Source organism: Poecilia reticulata, chromosome 2 (assembly GCF_904066995.2).
Source record: "Poecilia reticulata chromosome 2, P_reticulata-male-v2, whole genome shotgun sequence".
NCBI lineage: Eukaryota > Metazoa > Chordata > Actinopteri > Cyprinodontiformes > Poeciliidae > Poecilia > Poecilia reticulata.
This window is the reverse complement of record NC_088831.1, coordinates 44,322,816-44,340,061: the sequence shown is the minus strand read 5'-3', so window position 1 is coordinate 44,340,061 and position 17,246 is coordinate 44,322,816. Positions and strand designations below refer to the sequence as shown.

General features: G+C 42.7%; 1 protein-coding gene across 4 annotated transcripts in view; it reads left to right on the top strand.

The window, feature by feature from the left end:
- Positions 1–1,591: 1,591 nt before the first annotated feature.
- tfpia (tissue factor pathway inhibitor a) overlaps positions 1,592–17,246 on the top strand; it is a 36,919-nt gene continuing 21,264 nt past the window's right edge. For 3 of the 4 annotated variants that reach the window (XR_014086711.1, XM_008404244.3, XM_081604710.1), the window contains exons 1-4: positions 1,592–1,734; positions 10,679–10,882; positions 15,089–15,265; positions 15,670–15,738. Coding sequence is in view for 3 of the 4 variants with exons in the window: in XM_008404244.3 (XP_008402466.1) it covers positions 1,653–1,734; positions 10,679–10,882; positions 15,089–15,265; positions 15,670–15,738 (532 nt within the window). In the remaining variant the exon portion in view is untranslated. Of the gene's footprint in view, positions 1,735–10,427; positions 10,576–10,678; positions 10,883–15,088; positions 15,266–15,669; positions 15,739–17,246 lie in introns of those variants that run through there. The other variant, XM_081604711.1, reaches the window with a different exon arrangement.

Sequence of the window (17,246 nt, the reverse complement as noted above, 5' to 3'; positions counted from 1 at the left end):
TCTGAATTCTGATTTAAATCTCAGACAATTTCTGGAAGTCAAAGATTTTCAACGTTTAATCCTCAGAAATATTCTTGGTTTTTCTTGAAAATTTCTGAGATTATTCTCAAAGCTTCTCAGGTTTTGGCAGAATTTTGCTCCGTTGTGTTTTTAATCTAAACCCTTGGATTTAGCTCGTTAGCGTCTTTGAGCCGTTCGTCTTCCCCTGACAGACGTCTGGCCTCCTGATCTGGGGGGGCCACTAGGGGGGCCAATCAGATGACAGGGGGGGCACTGGCCCCCCTGGCCCCCCCTCTGGCTCCGCCACTGCTGATGGGTTCCAGGTTTCTGATCGTCCATCGTCCAGCTGCGTTCAGCCTCAGAGCCCCGGCGGCGCTGAAGAGGCCCCAGGCCTCCGAACGTCGGACCTCCTGCTGGTTTCTCCGGCTGCGAGCGTCTCGGTTCGCAGAGACGCGTCACAGCAGGTCGGCGGCCGAAACTCAGAGCTCAGATTGCAGCTCTGAGCGAAAACGATCCGGTGGAGAAACGAAGTTTCACATCTTTAATTTAAACAACTTTTAACCTGAGGTTCTTCCACCTGAATGCAGCTTGAATATGGAAATGAATCAGTTTCACCATCAACATTTATTCATTGTCACAAAACCAAATATTTTATAATTAGTAAACTAAATATTTAGTTAGCAAGTTAATATTTAGCTCCAAATTTAATTTGTTAGCTACAAAGCTAAATGTTTAAGTCCAAACTAAATATATAGTTAGCAAGCTAAATGTTTAGCTTACATTTAGCTAAACATATTTAGGCCCAACATAAATATATAATTAGTCATTTAAATACTAAACTTACCAGCTAAACACTTAGATCCAAACTAAATATTTAGCTCGTAGCTTACTAGCTAAGTATTTAACTTACCAGTTAAATATTTAGCTATAAACTAAATATTTAGCTCATTTGCAAATTCACTTCCCAGTAACCGGAAGTTGATTATCAAAATAAAAGCCGGGTCTTGAGAACTTCTATATAAATACATAGTTTGTACACAAATGTTTAACTTGCTAATTAAACATTTAGTTTGAAACTGTGTCATGTGATTGAAAACCGGATGTTACTACTGGCGGAAACCAGACAACAGGAAGTAGTTAGAGGATGATGGCGCCACGTGTTTTTTAATGACTTATCGCGTGAACAGCGTTATCCCCCGTGTTTATCTCAATTTATTAATTTTATTTTACTGCAAATGCGAAGTTGCATTTTTTTTTTTTCAACATTAGCGGAATATCGAGCAAGTTTTGCGCAAACGCAGCCGGTTCTGATCCACACCGTCAGAAAGTACCGATGCCTGTTTAATCACCATGGCAACAGCAGCGAGCTGCCCTCTGATCCCATTTGGACCGCAAGATAATGAACTGTATCGATTTATTATTTATTAATCTTCATGTGAGCTGGAATGGTTTCACTGTAAGGGAAGAATTGGGAATTTTATTTAATGTGACGTTCTTATCAAAGCGGAAGTACGCACCCTTTGACACACACACACACACACACACACACACACACACACACACACACACACACACACACACACACACATGTTGCGCTGTAAAACGTGAAGTTTCCTGCTGTCTTTCCAGTCGCTGGGATCAGCAGCAGCAGCATGTCCGGCTCTCCGTCCTGGATCCTGAGCGCCTTCTGGCTCAGCTGCCTGCTCGGCTCGGCCGCCTGCAGACGCGGCAGAGGTAACGCGCGTGTGTGTGTGTGTGTGTGTGTGTGTGTGTGTGTGTGTGTGTGTGTGTGTGTGTGTGTGTGTGTGTGTGTTAGTTTTAGCTGAGGTTCGCCTTGTTTCCCTGACTTGTTGTTGGTGAGCGGAGAAAGTTTCTGCGCGTCACGGTGGATCAGCGCGCGCAGCTGTGGACTCAGTCCACGCGCGGCTGTGTTTTGGTTCCGTGGTCGGTTCGGTTCGGTTCTGGTGGTTTTTAAAGTTCGGTACGCTGAATTTGAATCAGATGTAAGTAAGGCAAATCGCTAAAAAAAAAAAAAATGTTCTGTAGTTTGTCTCTTATTTTGCTCGGTTCGGTGCCAGCAGAATCCTTCCAAGTCCCGGTCAAAGTCCAAACCGACACCCGAACCACCGAACCGCCCCCTGCGGCGACCTGCCTTCAGCATTTCTGCCCCCGGAGCTTAAAAAGAGACTTTTAAAAAGTTTATTTTTCCTGTTTTGAGCCAGGAAGCAGCTCGGTTCTGGTTCTGGTTCTGGTTCTGGTTCTGGTCGTGTCACTGCCTGCTCCTCTTATCTGACGTTCAGCGGATGCCTGCATCGTTTCCCTGAGGCGGACGGAACATTTCCAGGCTCAGTTTTCCCAGAATCCTCTCAACATTTTCCCAGATGATAAATTACAAAAATCTGAATCTAAAAATGAAAATAATTATCTTATTTAAATATTTATATTCAGATTAATCAACAAGAAGGGTTAAAAATATGAATATGCGGGGATACAGTTAAACCAGGGCCGTATTTAACCCATTTAGGGCCTTGAGCTGATGTGGCCCCCCCTGACCCCCCATGGTTATTCTGTTTACATTGTTATTATTTTATAAATGACATTAAACTAAATATTTAATTAGCAAACTAAATATTTAGCTGATGTGGAAAAATCCACATGCAGATGAGCAGAATGTCAAAGGTTAAAGTATTTACATCTGAGCTAAATGTTTTTGATTGATCAGCACAAAACATTTTGGTATTATGCAACAGAAGTGGATTATCAAAATAATTGATAAATATCACACCTTTTAATATTTAGTTAAAAAGGATTTAATAAAAAATGAATATTTAGCTTAAACCTAAATATTTAATTTAAGCTAAATAAACTAGATATTTAGTTTGCTAAACATTTAGTTTGTATGTTAAACATTTAGCCTGATAATTAAGCATTTAGTTTGAATATTCATCTTAAAGCTCTGACCCAACTACATATTTAGTTTTTAATCTAAATACTTTGACATAAACAGATTTCTTGCTCTCTAAATATTTAGTCTGTAAACTCATTTAGCTTTAGTACTTAGTTTGAAACTGTGACGTTTATAAATGTTACTTTAAAAAGTTAACCCATATCTCAGCCTCGTTGTAATGAATCCAGTTTATCGCTGATAATTTGTTACCGGCCCTTTAAGGCTCGTTGTCGGCACCTGGACGTGTCTTTTGTTTTCTTGCTCTCCGTTGTTTTTGTTGCAGTTTCCCTATAATCTGGAACTTATTGGTGCGTCTGCAGACGTTTCATCAGCAGATAAATACACTAAATACTTAATAGGTTTACTCTGGGAAAACCACGACGTTCCCAGTGGGGGGAATAATAAGGATTCCCAACAGTAAACAGTGTTTTTAATCCCTCAGACATGAAGCCGCGGGCGGCTGGGATCAGCTGCTTCTTTCTGTCAGATTGTTGCATGATGGAGGTTTTGTGAGGAGGCGGCTGCTCGCCTCGGCTGTTTGCGTTTCATTAGTCTGGAGCATCAGCGGCGCTTGTTGCCGCGGCGATTGTCTCGTGGAGGCGTAAACACCGGCGCTCATTAATTTGCAGAGAAATTTAATTACTCTGCGTTTGAAGTGGTCCTTGTTTTTTGAGCCTCGGGGCCACAGAAGAAGAAGAAGAAGAAGAAGAAGAAGAAGAAGAAGAAGTGTCTTAATTATCACTTGCAGGAAGCTGCCGACCTCAGAGCAGAGACGATGAGAATCATGTGAGACATGAATGTCCTGAACGTGGGACCCATAAGGACAGTCCAGCCTGCAGAGTGGAAGAAACCAAAACCAAATGTTTGTCTTCAATTCAGTTTGTAGGTTTTAGTTTACAGATTTTAGCCGTTAATTAGGATGAACTCTGACCTCTGTGCTGCTTCATATGGCTTCTGTTCATGTAAAAAGTGTCCATTTTGGAAAAAGCCCATACAGTTCCCAGCTATCTGCACATTATGGCAGTGTTAGCTTGAACTGTTAGCCGTCACTTATGGGGCCCTTTGTTACCCAAAGGTAACACATTTGGACCAGTAAATATTGGAAAGCGTCTTCCTAAATGTATCAGAATTTATTTCTACTAAATAAATTCATCCGTTCTGGTTTTCCTTCAGTAACTCGTTGATTTTTATGGAAGTTAGTCTCTGCATCATTCTGGTCACTAACTGAACCACTTCCTGTTACTGAACCACTTCCTGTTCCTGTTTGTAATGGAACCACTTCCTGTTGTTACTGAACCACTTCCTGTTGTTACTGAACCACTTCCTGTTCCTGTTTGTAACTGAACCACTTCCTGTTTGTTACTGAACCACTTCCTGTTTGTTACTGAACCACTTCCTGTTACTGTACCACTTCCTGTTGTTACTGAACCACTTCCTGTTGTTACTGAACCACTTCCTGTTCCTGTTTGTAACTGAACCACTTCCTGTTTGTTACTGAACCACTTCCTGTTCCTGTTTGTAACTGAACCACTTCCTGTTTGTTACTGAACCACTTCCTGTTCCTGTTTGTTACTGAACCACTTCCTGTTTGTTACTGAACCACTTCCTGTTTGTAACTGAAGCACTTCCTGTTTGTTACTGAACCACTTCCTGTTCCTGTTTGTAACTGAACCACTTCCTGTTTGTTACTGAACCACTTCCTGTTCCTGTTTGTTACTGAACCACTTCCTGTGTGTTACTGAACCACTTCCTGTTTGTAACTGAACCACTTCCTGTTTGTTACTGAACCACTTCCTGTTCCTGTTTGTTACTGAACCATTTCCCGTTTGTAACTGAACCACTTCCTGTTTGTTACTGAACCACTTCCTGTTCCTTTGAAGCTAATGAGCCGATGTTCTGGTGGTTGCCGTGGTAACAGATGTTTTCCTCCCTCATGGATGTTTGATTTTGACGCGTTTCGCTGCTGCAGCTTCGTTCTGCTGAATCCTCTTTGATCTCCGGTTTGGTGTCACCTGATTGGCTCTCTGCTCCGGCTCCGACTCGACGCTCGGATTCGGGCTAATCCTCCAGCTCAACGCCAAACTTCAGCTTTTACTTCAGTTAAAACACGTAAAACGTCTGCAGAGGAAGAAAAGCTCTGCTGAAGGTTTCTGAGTTGCTGCAGGAAGTTGAGGAGGAGAAGACAGGAAGTCCTGAGTCTGACAGATTAAGGAGAACAGCGGCGATAAGACGCTCTGCTAAAACACGCTGCATGTTTCAGGCCTCCCGTCTCCGGCTTCACTGACCCGTTGCTGACCCTTAGAAAGCTGATCTGGTGTCATTATCGTCTCTTTCATTATTATTTATACATGTATTTATTGATTTAATTTTGTCCCTTCTGGGCCTCCATACGGTTGGAGTTAGCTTCAGCAGCTGACAGAAAGCTGGACTGGTGTTTGTTTTGTCCAGATTCTGATTCTGTAAAATGTTCAGAAATCTTTTTATGTTTGAATTTACTTTCAAGTCCAGAGTTTTGTCTCCACATGAACAGTTTATTCGCCTAAATGTTGCCGTTTCCCTTTCATTTTTATGGTTTTCTTTGGTTAAACCAAAGTTTTTACAGTCTTTTCGTGTTTATTTGTATGGAGGACTTCCTTGTTTTGGCAGATGGAGCCGCTCTACTTTCTCCCCATGACGCCACGCAGAGCTGCAGGCAAACTTATGTCCACATCCCTGTTTTCCATTTGTGCTTCTGGGCAGAGAAGCAGGCGACGTCTGTCACGTTAAAGGGGTCAGAGGAATATTTTGACCTCCGCAGAGGGAGGGCTGAATTATTATGCAACGTAACTGGGAGAATTTTAAAAACAAAACTGGGTCATCATCCGTTTCTACTGGTGGACGGTGCAGGTTCTTCCTTTCTGAATCCTAAAGCACTGATCAAAAACAGTAGTTCTGTTAAAGCACTATGCTAACAAAGCTAATGCTAAATCATTACGCCAACAAGGTATTTAATGGAAGCTAATGCTAAAGCTGTGTGCCAACAAGGTACTAAGTGCTAGCTAAGAAGTTAGCTAGTCCTAAAGCACTAATCAAAAATATTAGCTCTGCTAATGCTACAATGCTATACTAACATGCTATTTACTGATGCATTGTGAGTACAATGTCTTTTACTCACTTCAAAATAAGAGCATGAATGTAAATTTTTCAGCAGTCGAAAACCCAAAAGTTAACTTGGGGGAAGCTAACTTCACTAAGCGTTTTCAAAGTTAGCAAAAACAAAGATTAGCTCTGCTGTTAGCAGCGTTATGCATGAATACATCTGAGACTGTAGGTTCGATTCCAGCCCTGGAAAATGACCAGTGAATGACCGCACTGGTCACAGAACAGCAGAGTCTGAAACTAACCGACTGATTGACTCACCAGAGCAGAGACTCGGTGAGACAGAACAGGAGCAGGAGCTCGATTTCCTGTAGCAGTCAGTCTCACAGCGATTCTGAAGAGGCCTCTGATGACACGCCAACAGCTAAATATCTGGGCAACACAGATGAAAACAAACTTTACTGAATAAAATTACTGTGATAAATGAAGATGCTGTTTTGAGACCATTTTCAAATAATATAATGCTAATTCTAATGAACATTTAACTGGAAGACATTTTGGATGTAAAAAAATAAAACAGCACAAACAAACAAATCAATTATGGATCTCTGTAAACAAAACTGTCCTTAACAGACGGCTAGTTGAGACCAGAGCAACAGACTGAAAATGATTTATTGTTTACAGCGAAAGGCCTAAGGATGACATCATCAGCCGGTAGCTAGCTCTGCTAACCCACCTCCTTTGCTTTTGCAGCTCCTCTTTAAAGTGTTGGAGTCAGGAAAACTGAACCTCCTCCTTGTCACGGTGTGCATCCTTTCAGATGCTAATCCGTTGAAGTGATGCACCCTGTTGCCATGGTTACGGATCACAACACCTGTCCAAAGGTGAGAAAGTGAAACAGGAAGTCTGGTGTGACCACGAAGTGGGCTCCGTCGTCTGTGACCACGAAGTGGGCTCCGTCTGTGGGCCGAGCGGTGACGCCGGGATGAGTTTGGTTTCTGCTCCAGTGGAGAAACAATTAATCAGCTGGTTTAGCTTTTCCTCCCGACCACCTGCCTCACCGACAGCCGCTCTTTCAAAATGGACGCCTGGCTCCTCGTTTCTCACCGCAGCAGCACCGGGTAGCTCAGTCCGGTCCGGTCCGGCTCCCAAACGCCCAGAGCCGCGTTTCCAAAGCTCTGATTGTTTTCCAGAACCTGCTGGATGCTGGTTCTGATCCGGTCAGGAACGATCTCTACATCCATCCGTCTGTTTTTAGGTTTTTCTTTCTCGGCTGATTTTTCCCGTCCTTGCTTTAGTCCTTCACGTCACCATTTCCTGATTCCTGATAGACACTGTGTGTAAACAACTAAATGTTTAGCTAGCAAGCTAACGTTAGCTACAGCTAGCTACTGCAGAGCTGAATATTTAGGTTAGCAAACCTAAAGCTAAATGGTTTGCTAACTTAAATATTTGTAGCTAAATGTGCACATTTAGCTTCAAACTAAATATTAGAAGTTTAATAAAGTTAAATATTTAGTTAGTATGCAAACTAAATATTAACTATCTTCAAGTAAATTTACATATTAAATATTTAGGTCTGAGTGAAATATTAGTAAAAAAAAATGTAGCTGCTAACTAAATATTTATGTTAGCAAGCTACACATTTAGATTAAATCTAAATATTTCAAGTTTGACGATAAATATTTACAATTATCAGCAAATTAATGTATTATTTTAGAACTAAATAGTTAACTGGATGACTAAATATTTACGGCTGACCTGAATTATAATTTGGAAACAAAATATTTAGCCTGCATTAGCAATAAAATATGTAACTTCAAACTAAGATGCTAAATGTTTAACTTAAACCAAATACTTACTTACAAAGCTACATTTTAGCTTGAACATTTATCTCTCAATATTTAATTTAGCTTTGAAAATAACAAACATCCTTTGCAGCAAACAGCAGAACCTTCGGTTTTCCTGTTTCTGAAGTGAAGTTCGCCCTGAGGCCTCGTTTCAGTTCATGACTTCATGTTTCATTCCTACTCCTCTGAACTTCCCTCCCCTGCAGAAGAAAACCTCATGGTTTGACCTTTTGACCCCGGTGTAGGGTTACGCCCTTCGCATGTAAAATGCTGGGCTGGGCTCTGACTCAGCTGCAGCTCTTTGTTCGCCCACAGGGTTCGGCTCTGACGCCTCATAAAGGCATAAATGCAGCAAAACCGACCAGCATGAGAGACGACCAGCAGTAACCATGGTTCATAAACCGTTACACAACAAACCTCACGTTCCACTGAATCATGTGTTCTGTAATAAAATCGTGTGAAGTGAGATTTTAATCAGAAAATTGGCCCCGCTGTCGTGTTTAGCCAATTATTGCCGTGGTTTTTTCATTTAGAGGCTTCAACAACATGGCCTCATTCCTGCAGAAAACGGAGCCTCTGATCCTGGCAGACATGTTGGCTCTGGTTCTGGTTCTGGGTCGGGCCGGTTCGTGACCTCTGACCCACGGAGGCATTCCCAGATGTTTGGGGTCACGACCCTGCTGGGTGTCAAGAAAAATGGTGTTTCACCGACACATGACTGCAAAATGCTACGTTAGCTGTTACTGAGGATAAGGACTCAGTTTCTGCTGTAACAATGTTGTTTAGTATCGTTATTAGCAGAGGTTTGAGTGTTGGCAGCTGTGGAGACACGTCCGCTAATGCTAATGCGGTAACAGAGATGCTAATTTTTTGCTTAGCGCTTTAGCAATTTAGCCTAGAACGTCTGATTTGTTCGGTGAGGTGTGAACGCTAAGCTAACTCCAAACCTCGGTCTGGATTCAGTTTGAATGTGAACGCCAAGCGGACCAGAGGCCTCTCCAAAAGCAGGAAGTGGACTACAGCGCAGGGCGTTCTGGGTAAATACAACCAAAACAAATGTGTTAGCCTAGCGCTAGCAGCAGAAATGGCTCCTGGTCTTTAGCTAAAGGCTAAAGTGCAATCCTCCAACCTCTAAAATCTGACGCCTCCATCTTGTTTCCATCTGGTGAAGAAGGAAGTTGCTCTCAGTGTCTTCAGGGGTTTTTGTGTCGTTTCCGTCTGTGGTTTCTGGTGCAGCGCCCCCACAGGCCAGGAGGGGAACAGGTTGGTTTGATAAAGTGGCTCAGTTAATATTTAGCTTCAAGCTGAAAGTTTAGCATGAAACTGTAACATTTCTAAATGACTAAATTAGATGGTGAAATTAAAATTAACAGGTTTTTTTCCTCTTGTGACGCACAAACCCGGTTAAATCCAGAACTTTTCAACCCGGGGAAAACGTGACGCATCAGATCATTTTTTTAAGTTTCTCTTCCAAATGTTTCCATTCTGCGTGTTTTGACTTCACGCCTGTGATGAACATGTTGGGAAACTCTTTCTGCACCGTTAAACGCAGAGGCGTGTTTTGAAACGGTGAGCAGCTCGTGATGAAGCTGCCTTCAGGGACAGATGACGGCCGGCTGATCGGATCGGACCCAGAGATCCAACCGGGTTTCATATCAGCCTGATTATCAGCCTGTGTGGAGAAAAAACGATTCACTGCAGCTCAGCGTGTCTCTGCAGGCTACAAGGGTTTCACTTCCAGCTCTGGTCTAAACAAAGTAGATAAACCAACCGAAGGTCACTGCAGCTCTGCAGGAGGACAGAAAGCTGGACTCGTTTCTCAGCCTCAGGTTCTGACCTGATTTCGTCCTCTGCAGAAATTACTGTTTTAAAGCTGCAGCAACTTTTACAGAAAATATTGATTGTAACTGTGGCAGTTTGGCATGAGACAGACAACATGAGGAAAACTGTCTTCTCCCAACAGCCAATCAGAGCCGGGAGGCGGGTCTTAGTGCCGCCAATCACCTTCTGTTTCTGAACGCTGATGCTAGTTAGCATACCCACTCATGATGGCGGATAAACGGTTTTGCTGTTGGTTCTCTGCCTGTGCAGTTGATTGACAGCGCTAAGCCCCGCCTCCTGACTCTGATTGGTTGTTTTTGGTGCTTTTCAATTTATTCACAGATTATCTGTCTCATTATAAGAAACTGTCACTACATAATAATTAAAAAAATATTTTATAAAAATTACAGCCTGAAGCTTTAAAGGGTGAAACATAAAAGAAATAGAAAAAATTAAACACATTTATTCAGTTTTACTCAGTTTGTTGTTTGTTATGGTAGAGATTTGGATTTTTTTTTTATGATTAAAGCTCATAAAGTTGTGATCTATAATTGTAGTCATACACATAAAAATTAAATTAAATTCAGTTCATTTCTGTGGCATGTTTTCTTTCTTTTCTTTTGATGTTTTTCCTCTTTTTATTGTTTGAAAATGTTTGAGTATTACTCAGATTGCATCGAGTCAAAATGCTCCCAATGCTAAGAACAGGATGTGCTTTTATTTTGATAAGCAGGAAACGTCTCAACAGTGGAAAAAAAAGTTAAAAACAACGGAAAAGTCGTTTATTTCAACATTTACAAGTTTGGGAGAAAAGTCAATTATGTGGAACAAGTGAACAACAGAAACAGTTGAAATTACAGCAAATAATCCAAAATGGCGGTCAGTTTGTCCTCCGTTAGCCTAAACCAAAGTCAAAAGCTAATGCTAACCGCTAAAGCTAAACTGTTCCTTTTAAAAGTGTGTCGTCTCTTCCTCTGGGCAGGTCATGGCGGCCATCACAGCCCCATCATCTTTAACGATTTCTGCGCCATGAAAGACGAGTCGGGGCCGTGCAAGGCCATCAAGGAGCGCTTCTTCTTCGACGTCAACACCGGGAGCTGCGAGCGCTTCGAATATGGCGGCTGCAGCGGAAACGCCAACAACTTCGAGACGATGGAGGAATGTGAGGAGGCCTGCGTCTTCTCAGGTGGGCCAGAAAGATGAAAAACCTCTCGGGTTTAAACGACGTCTGTTTGTTTTATCTCCTGCTCCTGTAAATTAGATGGTTTTATTCATCGTTTGTTTCACAGATGTGACGTTTTCATGGTAGCATCATCTCTCACGTCATGGATTTTATCGCCATCTTGGGCAGAAAAGGTTATTTTATAACGATCAGCGGACGCAGATCTGATTTCTCAACAGCTTTGCTGAGGCTATAAACTTCTGTTCGCGGATACTTGACTCTAAAATAGAGATAAATAAAAGGCGATTTCATGATAATTTACGACGGTGCTTGAACTTTTATTACATTTACACTGGTGGGCACCGCTAGCCAAAACGTTAGCTGCACCAACCCTGGAACAGGAATGATAAACATTAGCTCTGCTAAAGCTAAAGTGCTAAATCAACATGGTTTTCAACAGAAGCTAATGCTAAACCATTAAATTTAACTATAGCGGTGGCTACAAGAGGACAGGAAACATAACTTCGGCCCCTTCAAAATAAGAGCACAGATATAAACTAATCACTACTTGGGGGATTATTAGCTAAAATGTCAGCATGTGAAACTTTATTGAACTGAAAGTTTGAAACAGCCACATAAAGTAGTGGTTTAGAACTAGCTAGGGGATGCTAATGGTGCTTAAAATGTTCAAAGTTAGAAAAATGCTAACGTGCTAAATGAATGTTAGCAATATTATTATTACATTAGTGCATTAATTTAATTTTAAACAACAAATTAAAGGAAGTAAATCCTTTCTCTTCCTTTTTAGCTTGATCTGTATGAGAACAAACACTTTAACAACACACAGCATGATGCTGCCACCACCAAACCTGGCAACCTTTAGCAGCTCAGCTGTGTTTTATCCTCTTTCATACGATAAGGAGTGTAAATGTCAGTCAGTAAAAACACGCAGCCTGCTGAAGGTGGAGGCAGCGGTTGGTTCTGGTTCTGCTTTCTGAGTCCCAGATGGAAAGTTTTGCTCACCTGTTCTCCTCCCATTCCTGCTGAAAGCCACAAGTTGGAGCACGCACCTGCGATACCTCAGCGTGTCTTTGGCCTGCATGGCGTGACGGAGCTTCATGGGTACAGCGAGGCCACAACAAAACACCCGGATCCATTTCAGCACTTTCTCCAGGCGTGAACATGAAATCTGCCTCAACAACTTTGGGCTCATTTTTTATTGTTTTGTTGTTTTGTGGAGTTTTATTTCTTTACTCGTCTACCTGTAACCACCTTTCAGTTAATTTTCTCAGATCCTCCTGTTTTCCTCCTCGTGTCTCACTGGTCTTTATGCTAGCTTGTTAGCACCGGGTCCAAACAGAAACACTACAAAAGTTTTACTTTGCAGAAAGACCAGAGAACCGATGAGATGTTTGGGAGGAAAGAATAAAGAAATCAGGGAACATTTTAGACGTTTTATGAGTAAATAAATACAAACGGACCCAGAAGTTTGTCGGTAAATGAGGCTGAATTCAGCAAAGTGCATCTTTGACAGCCAAAGTGTTTCTGCATGTCAGCTTTGCTTTGAGCTCTAAATTATTAACATGCATCGTAATAAAACTGCAGCACAGAAAGTCAGACTAACCTTCCACTTTGAGAGAGAAACGGGCAGAAACAAAATAACTTCAGCACCTTTAAACCACCTTGGCGACATTTTGATTCAGCTCCCAAAAGTTTTAAATAATAATAAAACCATTTAAACAAACGAGAATCCATTTTCCAAAGAGCGAATGTAGATAAAATTACATTTCTGACCTCCATGTTCGCCCAGCAGGCCAGTCCGACCCGCATGCGGCTGTTTTCAGCGGCGTGAACGATTCCCAGCCCTTCATCCATTGCTGTCAGTAGGCTGTGATGATTGTCAAAGCGTCACGTTGACGTCCCCCGTTTACCCTGAGACACCAGAGGAAGACAGACTCTGTAAATCTGGACCTAAACAGCAGCTGCGTTTCCATGCAGTCCAAAAAACGAGCAAATGCAACTTTTGAGACGTCAGAGAAAGAAAAACGAAGGGAAATGGAAACGGTTTCTCACCCAGCAGGCCGTTGCTAGGCAACCGGAGGGCGAGAGAGTGAGTTGATAAAACTCTCCAAAACCTTCGACTTGATAAAACAACAAGAACTGAAATCAGATTTTCCCCTTCAGAAGTGCAGAGGATGGAGCCAGTGAGTTAACATTTTTATCTAAAAAAAAAAAAAAAGAAATAATCTCATTTTTAATGTAATTTTTAAGGCAGAATCTAAAGTTTCTTTTATGTGTGAAGTTGATTCATCTACAGCCCGTATTCAGTTCAGGATATTTGGCTTTCAGGTGAAATTTATGGAAAAAAATCAAAGAGGTCCCGTTTATTAGAGTAGACATTTCGCCCCCTAGTGGCCGCTGGTGGTCTCGCACCCTAACTTCATGCATGTTTTGCTCTCAGATGTAAATAAAATCCTTCATAAAGGAGTGAACCACATCAGGTGAAGAGCTTCATCTGTCCTCGTTTCTCTGCAGATCAAAACGGCCCCAAACAATCCCGATATTCAGATTAAACTGATTGTTTTCTGTCAACCCGCAGTAATCCGGACTCCTCCGCGCTGATTGGCTGTCAGACGGAGGTGAGCCGCTACCTGCTGCTGTCGTCGCAGCGCAGCGTTAGCGCCAAGCTGACACATAATTCCCCCACGGCTTCGACAGATAATAACGTTTTCTGAATTATTCATCAAAAGAGCACAACGCTGCAGTCTCCCCTCTGTCTCGTCTGTTCGCCCGGAGCTTTGAGCCAAAGTCGCCTCATGAAATGCGTTTTTTACAGCGACAGCGCTGTAATGGCGGCCGGCCCTCGGCGCAGTGCGGCTGCTGAACAGATTAGCGAACAGAAGGTGTGCAGATGTGATGCATTCATGGACGTTTGGCTCACAGAGACTTCGGTTTGGCAGAAGCTGAATTCTTCTTCTGCCGTCTTGATTGATGTTTTAGGCTCTGCGGTCCAGAGCAGAGCCTGAAACAACAACGGGGTCCAACCGAGTATTTACATAAAACTCATCGACACCTCTGCTGCTTTCCTGACTCTGACGTTTCTTTTTTTAAACACTTTGGCAAAACGCCGTGACTGGCACCATCGGCAAAACGTCACCTGTGCTCATCCTGAAGCACTTCACCTCTGCTAATGCTATACCAACATTTAGCTAATGCTAACGTCAAACATGGTGGACAGAAGGAGCTGCTAGCTAAAGCATTAGCTGTACTGTTTTCAGACAGCTAAACAGAAGAACTGGTTATAAAAACTAGATCTGTTGACGCTAAACACTGTTCCAGCATGGCAATTAGCAGAAGCTAATGCTATACCAACATTTAGCTAATGCTAACGTGCTAACGTCAAACATGGTGGACAGAAGGAGCTGCTAGCTAAAGCATTAGCTGTACTGTTTTCAGAGAGCTAAAGAGACGAACTGGTTATAAAAACTAGATCTGTTGACGCTAAACACTGTTCCAGCATGGCAATTAGCAGAAGCTAATGCTATACCAACATTTAGCTAATGCTAACGTGCTAACGTCAAACATGGTGGACAGAAGGAGCTGCTAGCTAAAGCATTAGCTGTACTGTTTTCAGAGAGCTAAACAGAAGAACTGGTTATAAAAACTAGATCTGTTGACGCTAAACATTGTTCCAGCATGGCAATTAGCAGAAGCTAACGCTAAAGTGCTACATTCAACCATTTGGAGTAGAAGACATGGCTTCCCTAACCCTAAAACACTAATCATACACTTTACCTCTGCTAATGCTAAAGCACTAAATCACCAGGATATTTAGCAAAAGCTAATGCTAAAGTGCTAAACTCAACCATTTTAAGTAGTGGGCACCGCTAACTAAAGCATTAGCTTCACTAACCCTAAAGAACTGATCGTAGCCATTAGCTCTGCTAGCACATAGTATTTAGCAAAGCTAATGCTAAACTCAGCATTGGAGCTGCTAACTGAACCGTTAGCTGCTCCAGATTTGCTGGGGTTTTAAACAGAAAAGTTTTTGCGATTATAATTAATGTTGTGACCTCTGACCCCCCTTCGCCCCGACCTGCTGGAGGTTTGGACAGCTTTGACCTACGTGATGATGTCATGGTTTTGCAAGTTTCTGATTGGTTCAGCTGTTGGAGCTGAAGTCGGTCTGTGTTTCCTGCTGCTGACGCGTCTCTGTTGTGTTTCTGCCAGACGATAAGAACCCGTGTCACCTGCCGGAGGCCCCGGGCCCCTGCCGAGGTTTGGTGCGGCGCTTCTTCTTCGACAGCCAGACTCAGCAGTGCAGACATTTCTACTACGGCGGCTGCTTCGGCAACGCCAACAACTTCAGGAGCATGGCCGACTGCCAGGCGAGGTGCCTCAACCCAGGTCAGCATCGCTGCGTCCTAGTCAAAGCATCGGTTTGTGGTGTGCAGCTGCAGAGTGCGAATGAGGAGCGTCGTTTCTGTCCTTTGCCTCGAAGCATCGACCGCATTTCAGAGGAGCGGCGTAATCAAAGCGGCTCAACCTCAGATAATTAACTTTGTGATGAATTCCCAGCTGAGCATGAAATCACTTTTCACTTTGATTTAAATCGTTTTAACTGACCGGAGCGACTCAATTAGCTCACAGGCAGGAGCTGAGATTGTCAGGAAATAAGAGAAGAAGAAGCAGCTATTTCACTCTGCGATGCGTAGAAACATCAACTAGTCCTAAACATTCTGGCTTTTCTTAAAAGATGATGAACTTTTAATGATTTTTAATGATTTTTGCTTCTTGTTTCGGTTTTGCAGACGAACCTGCGGCTGCGACAGACGTCCATGTGAGGAAACCCGCCGTGACCCGTCCAACCATCGCACCAGGTGGCAACCGGCGTTTTTATGAACATGATATTCTACTTTCAGCTCCGTCTAAATTATATCTGGTCCTCGCTGCTGACTTGTTTTTAAAAAATTGTTAAAAGTTAGTAGAAATGCCAACGTTACTCATGTTAGAACTATATATTATATAAATTCATGACGCAGAGTGAAATATTTCAAGCAATTTGTGTCTAAAATAATGAGAATATTGGACAAAAGTTGTACCATATTCATAGAAAGTTAAGTGGAAGGAAAAAGTGTGTGCTAAAACGTCAAAGTTAGCGGAAGGGCTAACTTGTTACTGGTTTTAGAAAGGAAACCACATATATTGCACAGATACAGTGGGGAAAATAAGTATTTAGTCAGCCACCAATTGTGCAACTTCTCCCACTTAAAAAGATGAGAGAGGCCTGTGATTGACATCATAGGTAGACCTCAACTATGAGAGACAAAATGTGAAAAAAAATTTGAGAAAATCATTTTGTCTGAATTTTAAAGAATTTATTTGCAAATAATGGTGGAAAATAAGTATTTGGTCACCTACAAACAAGCAAGATTTCTGGCTCTCACAGCTGTGTAACTTCTTTTTTAAGAGGCTCCTCTGTCCTCCACTCATTACCTGTATTAATGGCACCAGTTTGAAGTCGTTAACAGTATAAAAGACACCTGTCCACAACCTCAAACAGTCGCACTCCAAACTCCACTATGGTGAAGACGAAAGAGCTGTCGGAGGACACCAGAAACCGAATGGTAGACCTGCACCAGGCTGCGAAGACTGAATCTGCAATAGGCAAGCAGCTTGGTGTGAAGAAATCTACTGTGGGAGCAATAATCAGAAAATGGAACAAGACCACTGATAATCTCCCTCGATCTGGGGCTCCACGCAAGATCACACCCCGTGGGGTCAAAATGATCACAAGAACGATGAGCAAAAATCCAGAACCACACGGGGGAACCTAGTGAATGACCTGCAGAGAGCTGGGACCAAAGTAACAAAGGCTACCATCAGTAACACACTACGCCGCCAGGGACTCAAACCTGCAGTGCCAGACGTGTCCCCCTGCTTAAGCCAGTACATGTCAAGGCCCGTCTCAAGTTTGCTAGAGAGCATTTGGATGATCCAGAAGATGACTGGGAGAATATCATATGGTCAGATGAAACCAAAGTAGAACTTTTTGGTCAAAACTCTACTCGTCGTGTTTGGAGGAGAATGAATGCTGAGTTGCATCCAAAGAACACCATGCCTACTGTGAAGCATGGGGGTGGCAGCATCATGCTTTAGGGCTGTTTTTCTGCCAAGGGACCAGGACGACTGATCCGTGTAAAGGAAAGAATGAATGGGGCCATGTATCGTCACATTTTGAGTGAAAACCTCCTTCCATCAACAAGGGCATTGAAGGTGAAACGTGGCTGGGTCTTTCAGCAGGACGATGATCCCAAACACACCACCCGGGTAACGAAGGAGTGGCTTCGTAAGAAGCATTTCAGGGTCCTGGAGTGGCCTAGCCAGT